At 35.4% G+C, this 22,320-nt stretch overlaps 1 protein-coding gene across 4 annotated transcripts in view; it reads left to right on the plus strand.

Moving 5' to 3' along the window:
- The window catches only part of Btk (tyrosine-protein kinase Btk29A), a 533,208-nt gene that overhangs the window by 481,810 nt on the left and 29,078 nt on the right, over positions 1 to 22,320 (plus strand). The window contains exons 1-2 of one of the 4 annotated variants that reach the window (XM_073970134.1): positions 3,258 to 3,555; positions 9,988 to 11,413. The exons of 2 other annotated variants lie outside the window; for them this stretch is intronic. In XM_073970134.1, coding sequence (XP_073826235.1) covers positions 11,386 to 11,413 — 28 coding nt within the window. In that variant the 5' untranslated portion in view covers positions 3,258 to 3,555; positions 9,988 to 11,385. Of the gene's footprint in view, positions 1 to 3,257; positions 3,556 to 9,987; positions 11,414 to 22,320 lie in introns of those variants that run through there. One more of the 4 variants, XM_073970135.1, reaches the window with a different exon arrangement.

The raw sequence follows: 22,320 nt of genomic DNA on the forward strand, positions 1-22,320 counted from the left end.
TGATTTTCGACTTTTGATGAAAAATTTAAATGTGCGATAAAAATTTAATCATAAATGTTAGGATCATATAAAGTCAGGGATATGTTAGGAATATAGTAAGAGTATTTTCTCAATCAAAAACCAAGGGATTGGCATATAAGGATATACATACGTTTTTCGCACTTTTAAAAGAAGTCCCGATAGGTTTTAGAGAAAAAAGTTAATTATTAAAAAATGTTTAAAACGTCTCAAAAATATATTTTTCATAAACGTTTTAAGTTTTCTCGCAAAACAGCGCTAAATGGGTTAATATCCTGACCTTCTTCTACCTAGGTGGCTTCAGTTTCATATCTCATTGATGCGGGACCACCTCCTTTTAACCCCGAATAGTACGATATCATATGTACAGAAATTTAACCTCACTGAAATAAACAGAACGCCGCATTTCACGCTAAAACCCGGGATCGATTCACAGGCCTAACGACATCAAGTTTCCAAAGGTGGCAAAATTGTAATATTGGCGACATTTCCTGAGTATTTCAACCATGAAAAAGTCCTATGCAAGTGGTGTCTTAAGATTTGCCGATCTGACTCGTCTATAAAACGTAGGTGCATATCATAAAGCTTAATAAGAATCGGGGTACACTGATTAATATGAGAGAAGTGTCTCTTGTCCCTTCTGGGTTGTTTGTGAAAGAATTATATAATAACCACAAAAGGCAAGTCACCGCTGAAAATATGATGCGGTTTGTCTTTTCTGGCGTTTGAACTCAGACATTAAATGTACAAGGTGGGCAAGTCAACCATCGTACAAGTGTGGCGTTTAATTCTGTGCTGACTCAATTCTAGCTTGGTAATTTACAGCGTTCCAATGTACATCAACATTGTAGAAATGTTTTACAGAGGGGGCTTAAAATTCTGACAGCTGAGCCCAAGACATTTTCCTAACCAAGTTTAGCATTAAAAATGGGTAGAACTACTGCAAAAATGAGTTGCACTTGTTGGAAAGCTTTCATATGGTATTATCCATCGAAGAAGGTTCTTTATACGTAAGTGTAGCTAGAGTAGACCAAAATAGGTTATCCGAACTCGTTCTGCCATATTATACTGAAAAGCTTAAAATTGTGGCTGAATGTTTTATTGTTATTGTATGATAATATCAAAATTCTGGTTTCATTCTCTCTGCTTTAAACTAGTTGTCCATTATTTATTACTATCTATATATTCCGCCGAAAAGTATGCATTTTACTGCTCAGGGCAGTAGTACAGTATAGTAAAAATTTTGGATATTTTTCACATTTAAACCAATGTTAAGCCTAATTTTCCACTTAGGTAACTTAAACACCTTGCAATCCCTATTACCACAGCATGATTTTTTTTTTTCAAGGAAGTTACATCTCCATTATTACATCATTTCGGCAGTTAAATGTTGGTCGTTATCAGATAAATAACCCGGTTTAAATTCTTACATGTTTGCTTTAAGAGAAAGTATCAGATAAATTAAAAGGAACTTTGGGTTCCTTTTAAAATCTAAACTGCGCCTGAGAGTATGCTGCACCAAAAGCATGAAATTCAGCAAATTCAAATCAAACAATCAGATCTTAGAAAGCTTGAGGTATACAGAGTTATTTTTGCTTGATATTGCCATAATTTTATAAGGATGTAATAACAAATCACTGGTAATGTGAACTTTATTCCCTACTTTTCTTAAAGTAAGGGATAACAAAAATTGACTTTAAAGACAAGATGTAAGAACGGCCCTATAACTACACTTTTTTCACATGTAATTCGAAACATTCCAGATGTAATTCGTAACATTTCATTTGTAATTCGATTATTCTATTTGTAATTCGTAAAATTTTATTTGTAATTCGAGAATTCCATTTGTAATTCGAATTATTCTATTTGTAATTCTAATTATTCCATTTGTAATTCGAATTATTTTATTTGTTATTCGAATTATTCCATTTGTAATTCGAATTATTCTATTTGAAATTCGAATTATTTCATTTGTAATTCGAATTATTCTATTTGTATTTTGAATTATTTTATTTGTAATTCGAATTGTTTTATTTGTAATTCGAATTATTCCACTTGTAATTCGAATTATTCCAATTGAAATTACAAATAGAATAATTCGAATTACAAATAGAATAATTCGAATTTCAAATGGAATAATTCGAATTACAAATGGAATAATTCGAATAACAAATAGAATAATTCGAATTACAAATGGAATAATTCGAATTACAATTGAAATGTTTCGAATTGCAAATGGAATTCTCGAATTACAAATGAAATTTTACGAATTACACATGGAATTCTCGAATTACAACTACTTGGTAAACTTTTTGAAATGTCTTATAACAGGTAGTACGAACAAATCTTAACAAGAATTATAACTGTACGGTACCCGCAGATGTACAAAAGCTATTCTGCTTCTTAAAAAAATCTACTATTGTAGCATCTGCCATTTAAATCAATTTTTATTTCGTTAAGGCATACTGCTGTTGTATTGTTTCTGAGGTTTTATTACCGTTTTCTTTTGTTATTTTTGTTTCATCTTTTCAGTATTCTTCTTTTTTCAATTTGCAGGTTTATAGCTTTATTTGTTTCTTCTTTTTATTTATCATTTTTCTTTGTTTTTCTATAACGGCTTACTACCACTACTTGTACTACATGCATGTTGTTAACCAACTTTGATGAACAGTTTCTTCAACACCATATTGTGTTACCTTCTTTCAGATTTGTTTATGTTTTTGTTTTCAATTTTTTTTTTGTTCCTTTCCTTTGATTTGGTTAATGCATTTGTAGTTGTTGTTGCACTGTGGTGACATTATTTAAAAAAGTTTCATTCATACCACTAAATTTAGGGTTCTCTTCCTTTCAAAAAAATATTTTAAATTGCATAGCTGTAAACATTATTTCCACTTCCGCTCAATGCCGCCGCTGCCACCACAAACGTTTTTCGTGTAATTGTAGCTAAAACTCTTTACTGCACCCACGTACATAAATCATATCTCACGGCTTAAAGCCAAAAACACTTGTTATGTGTGGTGTTGTTGTTGCCGCCAAAGCAAAGCAAAACGACAAAACAAAAACTCAACTTAACTTGTTGTTGCTGCGACGGCTGTTAATTTCAAAAATGTCTATGAGAAAAATGTTGTATGTGTGTACGAGTATTTCTTCTTGGTGCTATTGCTTGGTTGTTAATTTGTATTTGCTGCTGCGTTTTTCGTTTTTTTTCGTATTTTAATTTTAAGTTTCCTCGCAACTTTAGTTGAGTTTTTAACATTAACTGCAATACAACAAAACCGCGGCGTGTTATAAGTTTTCTCATTTTACCTAAAAAGAAACAAAAAAAAACCAACAACGTTATTATGACGAGCAATTTTGTTTTTTATTGTTTCAACTATTATTTACAAAACCAACAACCGTTGTGCGAAAACATAAGAAAAATATTATTTAAATTAAATTGAAAAATAATGGAAATATATTCTATTTCATAAAAATTATGTAATTTTAAAGAATTAACAACCATCGACCAGAACTCCTTAAGAAGTGCCAATGTGAAAAGTAATAATATGAAACTGTTTGTTATTATTTTCTTTACGTAAAACAAGCATTTATTTTAGTTGAAAGAAATACAAAGTCATTTGTAAAACAAATCTTATTTATTCCCTTAGTTTGCAAAAGAAAGTATTTGGGACCTGCAGGTCACGCTGTGTAAGGCTCATTATACTGAATTGTTAGGCACACTTTTAGGCGCAAAAGGTCTACGATATAATTCGACTTTTTTTGTATACTTTAAGATGCTTTAATTGTGTAAGTGATGGTTTTTCAATGGGTAAAATTGTGAGTGTGGATAGAAAAACTCACTAAAGGGTGAATGCCTGATCTAAATAGTAACAATTTAGTACTACCGTTCGTACATGGGTGAACAATTTAAATTCCGACAGAAGTGTATCTGGATTTTGCGTCTACTGAGAGTAAAATTATTAAACTTTCTTTTTATGAATTTACGTCACAATATTTACTTTAGGGATTGTCCTCAAATCGCTTTGCTTTTGTCCGCAGATACCTATTGAAGATGTATGATTTTTTGCTTAACGAAGTGAAATCTTCGCTCGAATTATATTAAAATCCTACGGTCATCTGGTGTTTAGGATTAATCTTGAAATAAGTTACCGATATGGTACCACTATGCAACACTGAAAATGCAAACAACTTCTAGTATGCATTTTTTGAAAGTACATATTTAGACTACAAAAACCAGAGTAGGGTTTTGCATTTATCAGGCCTTTATCTCAGAAACGAATAAGAATTTGGCCTTGCTGTATTTAGCAATATTGTAGCCTTAAACTAGTAGAACTTATCTTGTGAAAAAAACACATAAGAAAAACGCCATCTAGGGCATCAAAATCTATAACATATAGACGATTTTACATAATTGCTAAAATACTGGTCAGTATCGGCTAAACTATTGGGAGTTGAACCAAGTAACCTTTGCCAAAAATCTTCGAAATAAAGTTCTCAACAATTCTTTAGAGCATTCTGAAACTCTAAAATGCTTACTTCATGTTGTTTCAGCGGTATTTTGCATCATATCTTTTACAACACGTATTTTAAACACAGTTCACACCAACAGTTTATTCTTGCATTTTGGATTTCACTACATTATTGACATTTTATTAAATCGTCGTTGAAAAATGTACTGAAAACAACGACATAGAGGCATTTTACAACAATGACATGTTCTGATGAGTTGTGTATTACATTCCAGGGAATATTTTTCCAAAAGAAAATATTCAGAAAAAATTAACGGTTTTGGAGAAACGGAGCGAAATGTATAAAAATTGTGGAATTTTTGCATATATTTTGAAATTTGAGGCAATAAATTTAGTTTTTCGAGTTCATTATTTCTCCAAATATTTTATTCTTGTCCTTATCTACAAATTTGCTTCAGAGGTCAGAAGAAGATTCGCATTGGTTTCAGAGATATAGCTCCGAATTTCTTTAAAAACTCAATATTTATCCATGTTTAAATGGGGCTATAAAATCCGAGCTGGATCTGACATAACAAAACGCAATTAGGGTTTCTTGTCGTTTGATTCTGTACTTTCAAAAAATCCTCAGTTCGAATTGTTTGCACAAGATCACCTTAAAAAGGTTGCACAGTGTAATATTTCTTCCCAAACTTAGATCTACATGTTTCTCCAAAAAATTAGCACTAAATAAATAATTTTGGCTTTCATAGCCATAACTACTATACAGTACAGTACAAATTTGTTATATTTAGATGACAAATTTTGCTCCTAAAAGTATCCATCATCTTCTGAGTTCATTTTCCATTCAATTATGTTAAAGTTGATGTATAGATGGATGGCCCATAGTAATTCATCATCTTTTCATACTGGTTATTTTGATATCTTTATTCGGAACCAATAACCTTTACCGACAGTTCGAAAAAAATTTTTTTAAACAAATCGTGAGTTTCTCCTAATAGCCGGTCTTCGGTCGGGATTTTAAGACTTTCTCCTATGGACATGTGCAAATCTCGGAAACGGGAACACAATTGTCTTTTAATTTTTTCTCTAAGCATCCTGCCATTAAACAGGGGAATTTTCGAAACTTCGGAGGCCCATATCTCGGGACGTATCCATTTCCCCAGAAAGTGTTATACCTCATTGGAATCAGACCGAAAAGCACTGTCTGTGGTAAATAATTCATAATTTTATGCATACATTTAACCTTTCCTTAAATCAAAATTCTAACGAAGCCGATCCAGTAGTATCTGAGTTATTTAGGGCCACGATTCATCTTTTCAGTATTCATCATCATCATCCGAGGGAGCTGAAAGTTGAAGTGTAGATGGTGCACATTGATTTCTTACTGAGTTTTATTATGAAAAGGTAGAGCTATTTTAATATGTTTGTCCGATAAGTAACATCTTTAGCTCCCTTTAAATCAAAATTCCACCGAATACCTCAGCCAGTTAAATTTATGATTTTTTTTTTCAAATTTTGTATCATAATGTGGGGTTTTTTTAATATAGTCTCTGGCGATAATTAAACTAATTTTAGATAACCAGTTTTGCGTCTAAAAGTACTCTTTATCATCTGTGGAAACTGAAAGTTGAAGTATAGATGGCGTACATAGTTTCAAATAAGTTTTTACTATTTAAAATTCTCTAACTTTTGAAAGGATGGAGATAATTTGAAGATTCGATAATTTGTTCGACATGTAACATCTTAAGCTTTCCATCAAAATCGGCCCAGTGGGTGTTGACAAATTTAGGCCCAAGGTCAAACTGTTGGTCTTTATACCCTACACCACTATGTGGGGAGGGTATTATAAGTTGGTTTTGGCCAAAAAGTTTGTAACGCATCGAAATAATGGTCGTAGACCCATACTTATATATACCAAAATGAATGTCTCGACGAGCTGAGTCTATCTGGCTATGTGCGTCCGTCCGTCCGTCTGTCCGTCTGTCCATTTAAACCTTGTAATCACGCTACAGGTCGCAATTTTGATCGGATCGTCACGAAATTTTGGATGTTGATGGGTGTCCCGGAGGGGAAGAAGCCTATTGATTTTGGTGATGGTCGGATAATATTTAGGGGTGGTAATGGGCAAAAACTTATTTGGAGAAAAAGACAACGTTTTTTTCCTAAGCAAATATCTCAGCTTCAATATGGGGTATACCAAAAGCAGAACCTGGCCATGAAAGTAGAAAATATCGCCTTTCTAATGATGTAAAGTAGGTTATCGTAGGTGATCAAACAACGAATATATCGCAATAGCCGCTAATAGAAACCAACTTTTTATTTTTGCGATTTTAATAATAATGACGAATATCACAGCTTCGGTTGGGGATCTTCCAAAATCAAAGTCCGACTATGAAAGTAGAAAATCCCATCTTTACAGTGATGCAAAGTAGGTTGGCGTAGGTGGCCACATAACGGAGATATCACAATAGTCAATACATCCCATTTTTTCATTTTTTTTTTTGTAATCACGCTACTGGTCGCAATTTTGATGGGATCGTCACAAAATTTTGGGGGTTAGTGGGGATCCTACAGAGAAAGAAGCCTATTGATTTTGGTGATGGTCGGATAATATTCAGGGGTCGGAATGGGAATAAACTTATTTGGAGAAAAAGTCAACGTTTTATCTCAAAGCGAATATCTCCGCTTCTAAAATGGGTATATCAAAAGCAAAACCTGCTAATGAAAGTAGAAAATATCACCTTTGCAACCTACGACAGTAGGTGGTCAAACAACGAAGACATCGCAATAGCCGCTAATAGAACACAACTTTTCATTTGTGCGATTTTAATAATAATGACGAATATCACAGCTTTGGTTCGGGACCTTCCAAATGCAAAGTCTGACAATGAAAGTAAAAAATCCCATCATTACAATGATGTAAAGCAGGTTGGCGTAGGTATCCAAATAACGGAGATATCGCAATACATCCATTTTTCCACTTTTTTGGAAATCAGGTCGCAATTTTAATTGGATCGTCACGAAATTTTGGGTGTTATTGGGGGTCCCACAGAGGAAAAAACCCTTTGATTTTTGATAATGTGCGGATATTACTCAGGGATCGGAATGTGAAAAAAAATATTTGGAAAAAAAGACCAACGTTTTATTTCAAAGTTAATTCTCCCTTCTGTAGGAGGTATATCGAAAGCAAAGCCTGGCAAGGAAAGTAGAAAATATCACCTTTACAACGATGTGAAGTAGGTTGTCATAGGTGGTCAAACAACAGAGATATCGCAATAGTCGGTAATGCATCCCTTTTTCCATTTTTGTGCAATCACACTACGAAATTTTAATCGGATCCTCACGAAATTTTGACCTGTGTTAATGAAGACATTCAGAGCAAAGGCGCTAAGCTATCCCAATTTTAATATTTTGAATTTTATTAGTCAAAAGCTTATGAACGGGGGTAGTGGTGTAGAGTATTACATAGTCGGCCCCGACCCGACTATAGCCTTGGCTCACTTGTTTTATTTTGCATTATAATTTGGAGTTTTATTGTAAAATTTTCAGTTTTCATCGATCGATAGTCACTGTCGATAATTAAACAATCAAAGATGCAAACATTATGCTCTATCCCTCATTCTGATGGCCAGTTTTGCGCCTAAAATTATTCAGCATCATATGAGATAGATTTCCATTTAATCAAATAAAATTTGAAGTAAAGATGGCGCATAAAGATTCAGATTCGTTTTCACCTCCTAAAATATGTAACTTTGAACTAATAGAGATATTTTAATAATTCTTTCTTTGTACGACATATAACATCCAGCCCAATCGGTCCTGTTTGTGCTGAAGAATTTAGGCCCAAAGTCCAACTGATTTTTTTATTTTGCATTATAATCTGGGTTTTTATTTTTAAATTTTCAGTTATTATTGAAAGAGAATCTTTGGCCAAAAAATCAAAATTAAAAAAAAAACAATAAATAATTTTGTCCCTTACTTAGATGACCACATTTGCGCCTAAAAGTATGTCATCTGAGAGAGCATTCCACTCAATCAAGTTAAAATTGAAGTATAGATGGCGCACTGCGATTCAGATTCATTTCTACTGAATCAAATTATTTTACATTTGAACGCATTGAGATATTTTAATATGTAATTCTTTCTTTGTAAAGGGTGTTTTTTAAGCTAGATAGAACTTTAAATTGTAAAAAGGATCACAAAAAATAAATTTTGATGAAACTTTTATTTTATTTGTTGCAATATACTCTGACAAATCCAAATTTACTTTGAAAATCAGTCGTCGATTCGCGCAACTTATAGACGACGCATTTTTGGCTTAACGCATTTAGGGCGCATTTTTGGCTTAACGGGTTTGTTAATAAGCAAAATTGCCGCATATGGAGTGAGACCAATCCACAAGAGACCCTACAGACTCCATTACATCCAGAAAAATACACCGTATGGTGCGGTTTTCACGCTGGTGGCATCATCGGACCTTATTTCTTCAAAAATGAGGCCGGAGCTCGCGTTACGGTCAATGGAGATCGTTACCGCACCATGATCAATGATTTTTTGTTTGAAAATATGTATGACATTGATCCGGGGGAGATGTGGTTTCAACAGGATGGCGCTACGTGCCATACGGCGAACGCAACCATCGACTTATTGAAATCAAAATTTAGCGATAAGTTGATTTCGAGAAGTGGACCTGTCAATTGGCCTCCAAGGTCGTGCGATTTGACACCTTTCGATTATTTCCTGTGGGGCTACGTGAAGTCACTGGTTTATACTGATAAACCAGCAACAATTGATGCCTTGGAGGCCAGCATTGTTCGTGTTATTCGTGACATACGGCCAGCAGTGCTCGAAAAAGTGGCCAAAAATTGGACGCCCAGAATGCACTTCGTCAAGAACAGCCGCGGTGCCCATATGCCCGAAATCATTTTCAAATGTTTATGTCACGTATTGATCTTTCGAATAAAAAAAAATTGATTACAATTTTTTACAATTTCAAGTTCTATCGGGCTTAAAAAACACCCTTTATATGGATGTCTTGAATTTCAATTGAAAGGTATAACCGTGTTTTTAAATAATAGATGAAACATTATAAATCAGAAATATAATGCTTCGAATTGCATAAGGTGTATTTGGCAATTCTAAAGAGAATAAAAGGGATATTCAAAGTTTTCCTACCTAAAAAATTAAAATAACCCGCGACATAGTTAAATGGCTTATTGACTTAATTTTAATTTGCTTTCGTCATTATCTGTCATTATTAATTCAACTCCACCAAGTCTATAAAAATAAGAATCTATATAAAGCAACAATTCAAAGCAACTACCTGACTTAGGTTATTTTGGCAGTTGCTGTCGTAAATGCAGCTAAATATAAATAAAAGTAAATGCTTGTTCTGCGTAAAGAAATAAAAACAACAACAACAACTCTAATTAAAACATGGTTTTATATTTATTAAAAAATAACGAAAAAACTTAATTCAATCCAATCAATTTCCAAACAGGTTGCAGCAGACACAACCACAACGAATACAACCTTAACTAACTTTCTGCTACTCAAAAGGGGGTTATCGATTGTTGTGATATTGCGATTGGTTTCATTTTCTGTCATGTCTCTGCAGGCCAAACAAGTCTCTAGTAGCAGCAGCAGCAGCTAAACAAGTGAAACAAAAACGCGTTCAAAGAAACATTCACAATTCGTCAGTTAAATTTAAGGCGAAATTTCTATTTGTTATTTAACTAGATTTCGTAATGTATATTCTAAACTTGTTTTAAACAAATTGCAAAAAAATATTGTTGAAGAAATTTAATAGAAATACATACAAAACAGAATATTATTTAACATTTGGAGAACTTGAATGTGTGTGTGTGTGCGAGAGAAAACCATTAAATTGAAATCCAAATGATAAAGGTCAAATAACGTTATATTTTGAAAACGCAACAAAAAAATATTTCTGGTTGGATGTTGGATTAATCATCAATAACAACAGCAACCACAATAAGAAAATCAACAACAAATATTATCATCATTTGTTATGTGGAGAAACTTAACTTAAACAATTTATATTGGAAATATTATTAGACAAAAAAATCAACGCAAAAAATAGCGACAGAAGCCGTTACGCATTTGAAATTCTTGGCGTTTTCACAAAATAAAACTAAACAACAAAACTGCTTTTAGCTACAACAAAAAATAGTAATAAAATGCAACAACATATGAGGAAGCTGTAAAGCTGTTTTCGAAACAACAACAACACTTGTCAAATAAATAGTAAAAATAACAATAACAAAAAAAGTGAATAAAACACTCGCCTGAATGAAAAAATCCATAAACATGTCAACAAATTAATTAATGAAACACGAGTTAAACATAAAAAAAAAATAATTTAATATTTTTTATGAATATTATTATAAAAAAATCATAGAAAAATAAGCACGTCTCCCTATCATTTGTGTGAAAAATAAAAAAAAAAACTGATAATTTAAAATAAATCTAATACTGCAAACTACAAATTGTCAAAAAAGGACTAAAGAAAAAACTAAAGTGAAAAACAATTCCAATAATTTCTTAAAACCACCCAGTGTTTTTTTAAAGCGAATAACTCTTTTTTTTAGAAAAGTCAAGTGAAAGTTAATTGATTCGCCAACCAACCGACCAACACAACTATATTCAATAGATAAATCCTAACTGCATTCCCCACCACTCTACTTTGTGAAAAAAATCAATGCGCCCAAATCGTTGAGTGCAACAAGTTTTTGCATTGTTGAGCAGAAAAAAACAACAAAAGAGTTTTTATTGTTGCGCCGCATTGTGGCAGCATTGTCGTCTGTCTGTCCAGCTCTTTGGTGACATTTCATTTTTTTCCTCCTGCTGCCACCAGGCAATAACCATCACTGGAAATATGATGCTATTATCGGCTTTAAAATTGGGTATGTTGCTACAAAAATAAAAAAATATTGATAAAAATAACTGAAACCTGTATTGAAAGTCCACATTTTTTGTCAATCAATCTTTGTTGGTGAAAAAGGAATTAATTAAAAGCTACTACAAAAGTCTATAGCCGGCTGGACCGACTGTACCTAACTACCTGTACTGAAGTAAAATAAACTAAAAAGCAGAGTCAAGAGTTGATTTCAAAGCAAATTCAAAACTCTTTCATATTTTCAAAACTTTTTCATATTTTATAACAATGATTAACGATTTGTTACAACATTCATATTGCAAAAAAAAAACTATCTACTCCTCTGAGCCGATACCACTGTGCAACATTTTTAAGGTAATCTTGTGCAAACAATTTGAGCGACAAGATTACTTGAGCCAAACGACAAAAACCCTAGTTGGGTTTTGTTGTGTCAGATCCAGCTTGGATTTTATGGCCCCATCTAAACATGGTTAAATATTTACTTTTTAAAGCGATTCTGGGCTATATCTCTGAAACCTATGTGAATCTTCATCTACCCCTGAAGCAAATATGTAGATAAGGGCAAGAATAAAATATTAGGAGAAATAATGAAATCGAAAAACCGCATTTATTGCCTCAAATTTTGTAAAATATCGAAAATTTCCATAATTTGTATACATTTCGCACCATATCTCCAAAACCGTTAATTTTTTCTTAATGTCTTCTTTAGGAAAAATATTCTCTGGAATGTAGTACACAGCTCTTCAGAACATGTCATTGTTGTAAAATTCCTCTATCACGTTGTTTTCAGTATACAGTCGAAATCGCTTATTACGTCGTCGTTTATAACGTCATATCGGTTATAACGACCATATCCAAAAGTCCCAAATCTCTGGGGCCCTTTATAGCCTTATCGCTTATAACGACATATCGGTTATAGCGACGAATTCCGTCGGTCCCTTGACCGACATTATAAACGATTTCGACTGTATGAAATACGTGTTGTAAAAGATATGATGCAAAATACCGCTGAAACAACATGAAGTAAGCATTGTAGAGTATCAGAATGTTCTAAAAAAATTGTTGAGAACTTTATTTGGAATATTTTTGTAAAAGGTTACTTGGTTCAACTCCCAATAGTTTAGGTGATTCTGATCAGAATTTCAGTAATTATAAAGTTTTCTATATTTGATCGATTTTGATGCCCTAGATGGAGTTCTTATGTGGTATGTTCAAAGGATAAGTTCTACTAGTTCAGGGCTTCAATATTGCCTAAGACAGCAAGGCCAAATTCCGGGTCGATTCCGAGATAAAGGCCCGATAAATTCAAAAAAAAAAAAAACTGTTGTTCCAGCCCGGTTTAGATGAGGCCATAAAATACGAACAGGATCTGGCAGGACAAACCCTATTAGGGTTTTTGTAGTCTCAATATGTATATTCCAAAAATGCATACTAGACGTTGTTTGAATTTTCAGTGTTGCATATTGCACCCCTATCCATATTCAACATCAAAAGAATTGTATTGTCAGAGTCAAGGAATTCGAATCCCGTCAAAATCGATCCCAAATGATTCAGAATTTGTCTTTAGGCTGAAGTGGCTGTATACATTTACTTTCATACGACCAAAATTTGACTCACCTCCCTCCACAAAAGATCAAATTTTAACGCAAAAATGGTACGCACGAAAACTCTCGAAGAGAGTAACCGATTTCTACCAGACAAGGATCAGGATCGGATATGGACTATACGGGTCCACTAATGAACTAATGGGAATACTAATGAACAATTCCAGCAAATTTATCGCCAAAATATAGATTAAAATTTCAAAATACCTGGTACCGTCATATGGGACCATATCGAATGTCCGGCATTTTTGGTGGATACGTTGGAAACCTAATTGTCAAATAACATCCAACGTTGACAAAAAAAAAAAAAACTTCAAAATACCTGAAATCAGGCGGTACCGTTATATGGAGTCTATACCAAGACCTGAACTATGTCCACAATTTTGGATAGGGAAATTTTCATGACTACATGAAAACCTTAATGCCAACTTACATCTAAACAAGTAAAAAAGTATCAGTCGGCTTTGCCGACAGAGATATACCCTCAGCCTGTGCAAATTGAAACACTTTTTTTTCACAAAAAACGTATGTATTTAGGGGGTTTCAAAATTTTGGTCATATGAGCCGGCCAAAATGTTGATTAAAGTTCAACAATTTTGCGGAAAAGGTACTTAAAGGAATGGACCGATATAGACCATGGGGTGCCATAGGGGGTTTTTACACCCTTCGGGCTGTTTTCTCATGAAGTATGGACTTGCCCCTGAACTTTTACCATCATAATTGAGGCAGCGAATGTAAGTTGCTTCAACAAAAATCAAAGTGATTCAGTAGCAGGTCTTAAAGTGAACTTACCCAAAATTTTGTGTGTGAGGTACGGGATGGAGTGAATAGTCCATATTCGAACCTGATCTATATCTGGTAGATATTATGAGAATGTGTAAAGTATGGACCAAATCGGTCACTCCCATCAAGAGTTATCGTGCGCACATTTTTTCCGAATATTTTTGAACATTTGTGGGAGAGGTACCTGAAGGAGTGGACCGATATGGATTATCTACGAAGGCCAAATTTTGTTCGGAATCGGCATTTCCGTTCGAGAATTATCTTGCGCTTCCACCCATAAACATGGTGTCATAGGTTTTGTTTTTCAACTTTCAGGCTATTTTTTCAGGAAGTATGGACTTGCCCCTGAGGAAACTTCTACCTTTGTATAGGGGACAGTGAATACAAGATGTTACAACAAAAACCAAGGCGATTCGAGAGCAGGTCCTAAACTGAACTTTTCCGAAATTTTGTGTGGGAAGTACTCGAAGGAGTTTACCGATTGAACCTCATCTAAGTGTGGTAGAAATTTCATAATGTGCAAAGTATGGACCAAATCGGTTACTCCCTTCAAGAGTTGTCGTACGCACAAATTTTCCGAACATTTTCGAACTTTTGTGGGGGAGGTACCGGAAGGAGTGGACCGATATAATCCATCCTTGAACTTGAACTAAGTTTGGACAAAATATTACGAAAGCCACTACACACGGTGTCATAGGGTTTTTTGTAACTTTCAGGCTATTTTCTAAGGAAGTATGGACTTGCCCCTAATGAAACTAACAGCGTCGTATAGAGGACAGCGACTACAACTTGCGTAAACAAAAATCAAAGCGATTCGAGACCAGGTCCTAAACTGAACTTTACCGAAATTTTGTGTGGGAGGTACCCGAAGGAGTGGACCGACTGAGTCCATATTGGAACCTCATCTAAGTTTGATAGAAATTACACGATGTGCAAAGTATGGACCAAATCGGTTATTCCCTACAAGAGTTATCGTGCGCACAAGTTTTGAGACAATTTTTGAACATTTGTGGGGGAGGTACCTGAAGGAGTGGACCTATATGGCCCATCTTCGACCTTAAATCGAATCTGGACAAAATATTTCGATACCCAAAATTTGAGCCGAATCGATTGATCCGTTCGAGAGTTATCGTGCGCACCAGCCAGACAGACAGACGGACGGACATTGCTAGATCGACTCAAAATTGTCTGAAATGGATATCGTACAAACATACTTGGGGTCTAAAACCATTATTTCGATGAGGCACATTGTTGGTCGTATCAAAGTGTAAATACCCTCTTTAGCCTAAAGGCTGAGGGTATAATTAGGATAAATACATCGATAGAAACTTCAAAATATCGGGCGGTGCCGCTACATGGGGACTATACCAAAAAGCGATCCTATGTCCACAATTTTGTTGATTCTGGCAATGCTGATTGGATATTAATCATTTTTCTAGTGGTTCTTTCAGCATTTGAGAGTTTTGGGTAGTCATTCAGAAAGTTTTTCAAAGTCTCCAGCGCGGCATCAGAATAAACGCAAGACGAGCTCTAGAATGACACGAGAGTTCCAACGGACATTGCAGATGTTTGAAATCTGTTTAAACTTTGCAAAAGAAATTTCACTCCACCCAGTGAAGTGATGAAGGAGTACCTCCGCAGCCGATTGTTTCCTTAATCTCAGTTTTACCATTGCTGAAGGCTGTTTTTAATTGAGCATAAGTGCTCATCTAATCCTGCGCAAATAAGTACTCATGTTTTGTGGTTTAGTAGACCCCTGAAGCTCATTTCCCATAACAGCACATGATGGTGGTAATTCATGAACTTGGGTGTGAAGTGACTTTTCTCGTCGCACATTTAGTGCAGTCGAACTACAACATCTGTCGTTCGTATCTTTTCAGTTATCTGTCTTTGGTTCCTCTGTGTCAGATCATGAGGTTTTTTCCTACGTGTCTGGGTGGGGAAGCATGTCTACTAGATTGCGGTATGTATGTTCAAGGCGAGAATACCCCATGCAGTTATGTGGATGTTCCGATAAAATCTTAATCTCCTAATGAGGATGGTTCAATGTACCCTGTCTCAATCCTCAGGACGGTATTCTGGTAGGTTTGAATATTCTCCACTACGTAGCACTGACATTAGCGCATTAAGGGAGTTAATGGAAATTAACGCTGCCGTTTGTCTAGGGCAGAGACGGGCTTCTTTGCAAAGAAGTATAGTGAGGGCGCCCACTGAGTTGTTGTTGCCTTTGTTTCTCTCTCACTTACAGTGTGTGTGAATAAAAACATACGATAAACATCATGTGGTTGCTGTTTTCTTCACCCATACATGCACACATACTAAAACATTGATGGAAATTCTTGGGCGACGCTGGTCTAGGGTATAATGTTGTTGTGCATTTTCTGGACTCCATGCTAATGATAGACAACTGACTAACTGATTCTCCTAATGGGGAAGAGTGGAGCGTTCAGAATCTTTGTTACTGGCGACAAGAGTGATACCATCCTTCAGTAGATGTCAACTTTCCAGGCTTCTGGTACAATATGGGTAGCTAAAGATAGATTGAGGACATGTGGAAAATGTTCATTCCCGGGTTCATCCAGTTGTATAAGCATTACCATTGAGATTTCGTGGGAGTCCAACTCTGTGGAAGAATTTGCGTTCCGTAGCGTTCGATCATCGTAAATGGATCACCGTAGTGGTACCTCCTCGGGTGGAACGGCTCTTATAGGAAGTAGCATGCTCCACTTCGCCCTATCAATGTTGGGTTGCTCTATAAATTGCAGGTTAAAATAACACGCAGACCTCTTAGGGTCTGTCATTCTCACGCCGTTGAAAGTAACAGCCGTTCTTTTATCCTTCTTTCCCGAATTCGAGAGCATTTTAACCGTTGCCCACAATTCACTTAATTCTGCACCAATGTTGAAATGCTTCAGGTGGTCTAGCCACTTTTTCCGCTTATGCTCTCCCACTAGCCTCTAGAGTAATTTCCCTAACCCTTGGGTCTTTACGCTTCGTACGAGGAAGCTCATTACGCTTATTGCATCGTCCCGTCGTCTCTGCTGGAAAATTTTGTCTGATTTCGGGTATTCGACCAGCAGTTATATAGGGAACGGCTACAGCTGTGATGATGTCTCGGAGAATTTTCTCAGCTTTCCGGAGGATCTGAGGAAAATGACAGCTATCTAAAGCGGTGATTAGTGATTTCTCTGAACTTTTTTCAATTGGGGTTTTCATTGTTCAGAAAAGTACGGCTGTCAGATGTTATGAAGTCGGGTGGTCTGTTAAGGGAAATGATAACAAGATGGTCTGGTCTAATACATTCTGGAGTCTTACTGAAATTGTTTTAGCTTTCTTATCATTCAATTTGAGCGCAGTCAACTTAATTTCTATAGATTTATTCTAGAGAACAACAGTCTGATATTCAAAAACTCTCAAGGTGCTTGTTGTCAAAGTGCATACTCCTCTTCTCCTGATAAAGCGTGTAGATAACCTTCCGGTCTGACATGGGGTGGGTGGTTCACCATTGCTAATTTGTGAAATAAACGTTATTTCAGTTTTTTTAGCTAGAGGAAAAAAAATTAAGAAAAAAAATCGAAAAGTCACCACCCTAATGTATGTTCTTTATCATAGAATATCAACAATATCTTATCCCTGAAACGATCTCTTCCTCCATAATTTAAAAAAACAAAAACTCACTTCATATTGTCAAAGTCCCGGCTGTTTGTTTGAAATGCTATTCACATAAAACAATTCATGTGTTGCTTTAAGGTGACGTTTTTTCACTTATGAACAAAATATGATTATTTTTTACAATGTGCTAAATATTTATGTGCCATTAAAAATATGTGTTGTTTGCTATTCAAATAATAATTATTGTCTTAAGAAGTCAAGGTTGACCCGTTAACAAAATATGTACATACAAACAAAATAATGGAGTATAAATAATTACACATGCATATGTTTAATATTTTATGATGATTATGACGATGATGATGGTGTTTTGGGTGTTGGCGTGTACAGAAGCTAATTTGTGGTATTACAGTATGTTAAAGTATTTGCTATAAGGCCTAAGCCAAGTGGGTAGAGAATATACATTTTATTATTAAAATTTTTATAAATATTAGTTATTTAAATTTCAATTTATTTCCTAAAAAAATTCAAATTTACTATGATATTGACGCTCGGAAACAACGTTCATAATTTTTATATTGAAATATTGAAGAAACATCTGAAGGGTGTTGAGATTTCCTTATCAGCAACTTTGATGATGACAAAAAACATAAACTTTTTTTAAATAAAGTTTTTATTAATTTTGCCAGTCGTTGTCATGTCATAGTTAGTCAGTCAGTGTGTAACGAACGGCTGAATGCTTCACCGGCCATGTTGTATGGCGTTTGTGTCTTAAGTCTTTTGTTTTTCCAATGACATTCAATTGTGTCAATGATCTCTCAACACATCAAAATATTGCAAAACAAGACAGAATAAGAAAACAAAGCTTAATAAAAATATAAAAACAGATAAAAATGATCAGAATGACGATGAAGATTTTACAACTTAACAGATAAAATCACAAGAACAAGAAGAGAAAAATCCAGACAAAATGGAAAGAGCTACTTTATACCTTAAAATATGCATCAAATAAATGTTGTTATTCTGTGTCGAATAATTCGACATATTAATTTGCCACCACCATTGAAATCCGTTTTAACATTGCCATATAGTTAAAAGGCCCAACATAATTTATTATTTTCCGAAATAGGAAGCTATTGTCCACTTCAATCTTTTACACAATGCCTATCGAATTCATTAACTTAGAGGTGATTACTACAACAAAACAACAACAAAAATGTGAAACAATTTAGTAAAGCAATTTGCTGTTGCAATTTTTACTTATTTAGCTGCCACATGACCACTGCTCCTCTGGCTTTGTTGCATTGTTATATCTGCTGCTGTTGGTTTTTTTATAAAAAAAAAATGTTAGCTCCAATAAAATATTTCAGCAATCAAGTCCCATGTGACGACGACGATGGTGGCGACGACCAATAGACAACCGGAGCCACATGCCTACACCATAAATGGCAAAAATGAAAAAGAGAGTTGTTTTAGAAAGTAAATTTTCTTCGTTGTTGCACGATGCATGCAGCAGCTAGCATTTGGAATGTAAAAAAAAAAAAACAAAAAAATAGAAAGAAAAACTAACGAGGGTGGTTAGCATAAATTTAGGAAATGTATTTTTTTTTAATTTAAATAATGATTGCATAATATGCCTGTTCCAGAATCTACAACTTTTTACTACGATACAAATGTTTCCTTTATCATATCGAAAATAATAGTAAAAATTTGTAGATTCTTGCAGTTCTGGAACAAACCAAATCAAATATTAACTAAGAAGAAGAAAACCCCAAAATGGTTTACAGTGACTATTATATTGAGGTGAAGCAGACTATTGTTTCGAATGTAGCCGCACATCCTCATCAGTCTTTACCAGAAAAATCTGTAAAATTGAAATTAACAACCAGCAGACCTTTCAGCAGCTTTGGGTCGTCGCATTCTATTCTGGTCAACCAAACTCTGGCACGCACGATCTTATTGCGATGTCGTCCCAAGCATGCTTTCCATTTTTACAGAAAACGCACCTCGCTGGAATCGAAATGGGCCACAGGAGAATCTTCCTTTGTGAAAATATGTTCCGTAACTTCTTCGGACAACTTAGTTTCTACCCCATTCCGTTGTGGTTATAGGTGGCAACATTCACTTCTTGTTAGTCGCAGCAACCATCAGGTTGTCCTTAACGACTTCGTTGAAAGGTTGTTTTATTGTTGAAGAGCCAGTTCAGTTTAGCTTTAGTTTCCTCCTCTTAGCGGATTTTATGTCTTTTGACCGGGAACGTTCTCTTTTGGAGGTAGGGATTTCGTTCTTTCCCTCGTAATTCTCGACAATTTTGGTGTAAGCGAACATGTTCGCCTCATCCCGTTCGTGTACTGTAGCATTTCCAGCATTCTTTGCGAACGTCGGACGTACTTCTCTCTTCTTTTTTTACATTTTTGTTGTCTTTGTTTTGGGACGAACAGAGTTGTTGCTTTTCTAGTATTTTGCTAATGAAGCATGTCCGAGCTAGATGCTAGGAGGTTGCCAGACTGCAATAGAGGGTCTTTGTTGTATTGGAGTTTTCTTCATTTGCATTTTCCCCACATCTCATTCCCACGAGTGCGCCGTAAGAGTATGAACCCCATCGTACACAGTGACGGCTTGCACAGACTAGGCTACTAATAAATACCCCCGACTCGTGCCCCGTAGACCCCAAACATGTTAAGACCACATCACGCCCGTCTATCTGTCTGTCTGCCTAGCTGGCTGGTTAACTGTATTGCTCTTCAAGGGAGAAACCTATTTGGAGGTAAAACCTCTGTACGCCGCAATATATCTCCCAAACTTAGATCATGTTCCGAGATGGACTTTATCGATCATCTACCTCGGGTATTTTTCCTACAAAAGTTTAACACTTTTGATTAAGTGAAATTTAAAGGCTTTTCGGAAATCGCTTTGAAAATTTGCACCGCTTTTCGCGGGCAAGTCTATACTTCCTAAGGTAATGACCCAAAAGGTCTGAAGAGACCCTCTGCAGGCACCATCTAAAATGACTGATGACCACGATAACTTACGAATTGTGAATCCGATTTGCCAGAAACTTTGCAAGTCGTAATATTACTTCCGGACGTAGATCAATTTCGTAGAAGTAGTCAATATAGGACAACTCCATCGGGTACCTTCCTTACATAATAATTGTTCCACAAACATCCCAGATGGGACAAAGGAGACTTCTCTCATATCAATGAGTGCACCCCGATTCATATTAGCTCAATGATATGGGACCTACTGTTTATCGCCGAGACCGAACGGCGTGTCTTACGACACTACTTGTAGAGAAGTTTTACATGGCTGAAATACTCAGGAAATGTCGCCAACATTACTGAGGGGTATATTGCCACCGTTGAAAATTGTTTGATGTTGCTTGGCCGGGGAATCGAACCAACGACCTTCAGCGTGCAAGGCGGGTTTGCATACCATTGCACCTTAAATGTAGTTTAAGGGCTGTTCGATGATAATTTTAAGATTTTCAACGAAGTTAGTCCTTGTGGTCGTTATTACAACGATATAATTTATTTCCTTGGCAAGTCCACGGTGACCAACTACGGTGAATGAACTACGGTGACCAACAACTTGAGGGGCACTATAACTATCCAAGGACTGACTTTCATTTGTATAACATTTGCACAACATACTTTCTCTCTCTCTATCTCTCTCTCAAACTTAAATCAGATTCAACGATGAGCATCAGGGTGCCAAGTTGGTGGTTTTCCCGCTACTTGTGGTGATTTTTGACGTACAAAAACCACTGTTTAGGCAGGAATGTCAACTGTATGTGGCTGTAGCGATTTTTACCTCGGAACAGTTGGCATCCCTGATGAGCATATTGGACAACTCCTACGCGTACCTTCCTCACACTAGTTCGATATTTTCGTTTAAGAGCTGTTCGAAGATTGTTTTGACATTTTAACCAAAGGTAGTCTCTGTGATCCCGATACACCGTTATAATCTTTTTTGTGGGCCAAAAACTAAAAAATCCTGCCGTGGGTGGCCAAATTATGTGGCTGGTGGGCACAATAACTTTCGCAAGGGGTGACTGAATATGGTCCAACCTTTGTACAACGTAATTTTCCCTCCCTCAGTCTTGCTATCAAACATTAATCAAGTTGGAAGACGAACATATCGGACGATTCTGTCAGTATCTCCTCCACAAAAATACGAATATTTCGTTTAAGGGCGGCTGGTACGATCCTCACCAAACATTGTTCTTGGATATAATTACAACGATTATGTTTTTCATTAAAACCCTTATTATACTGTGTTTAATTTTTTTTTTTGAGAACATATAAAGAATCTAGGAATGATTCTCAGGGCTGAAATTCACGAACAATTAAATTATTTTTAACATTCCCCCTGCTCAGGTTTGGAAATAACAAACTGTTAAAAACTCAAGGAAATTTTAAAGGTTTGTTACTTACGGACCTGAACAAGAAAGAATGTTCTAAAATAATCGAAGTTTGAGCTTGAAGAATCGTTCCTAGAATCTTCATTTGTTCTAGAAACTTGTTTGCTGAAATCTAAGGTACATTTCTGTAGTTGACTGTATCCTTAATTTTTAGGTGGTTGCGTATCTTTGGACCAGAGTAGGAGAAAAAAGTATAAAAATTGAATATTTTTAAAAAATTTTTGCTATTTTTACCATTAAGAACCGTTTTTAGACATTTCCCATATTCCAGAAAGTTGTTTATTGATGCCTTTGCCACATTATTGTAGTTGGTTGTTTTCTTGAATATTGAACGGTTAAGTATATGTGGACCAGAACCAGAGAAAACAGGATACATATCACATTTGCTTTGCTATTTTGACCTTTAAGAATCGTCTATACATAGTTCGTATGTTCTAGAAAGATGTTTATTGAGATCTGAGGTACATTTTTGTAGTTGCTTGTTTGCTTCAA

This window comes from Musca autumnalis, unplaced genomic scaffold (assembly GCF_047663935.1).
Source record: "Musca autumnalis isolate F117 unplaced genomic scaffold, ASM4766393v1 scaffold_2, whole genome shotgun sequence".
In the NCBI taxonomy this organism is placed as follows: domain Eukaryota; kingdom Metazoa; phylum Arthropoda; class Insecta; order Diptera; family Muscidae; genus Musca; species Musca autumnalis.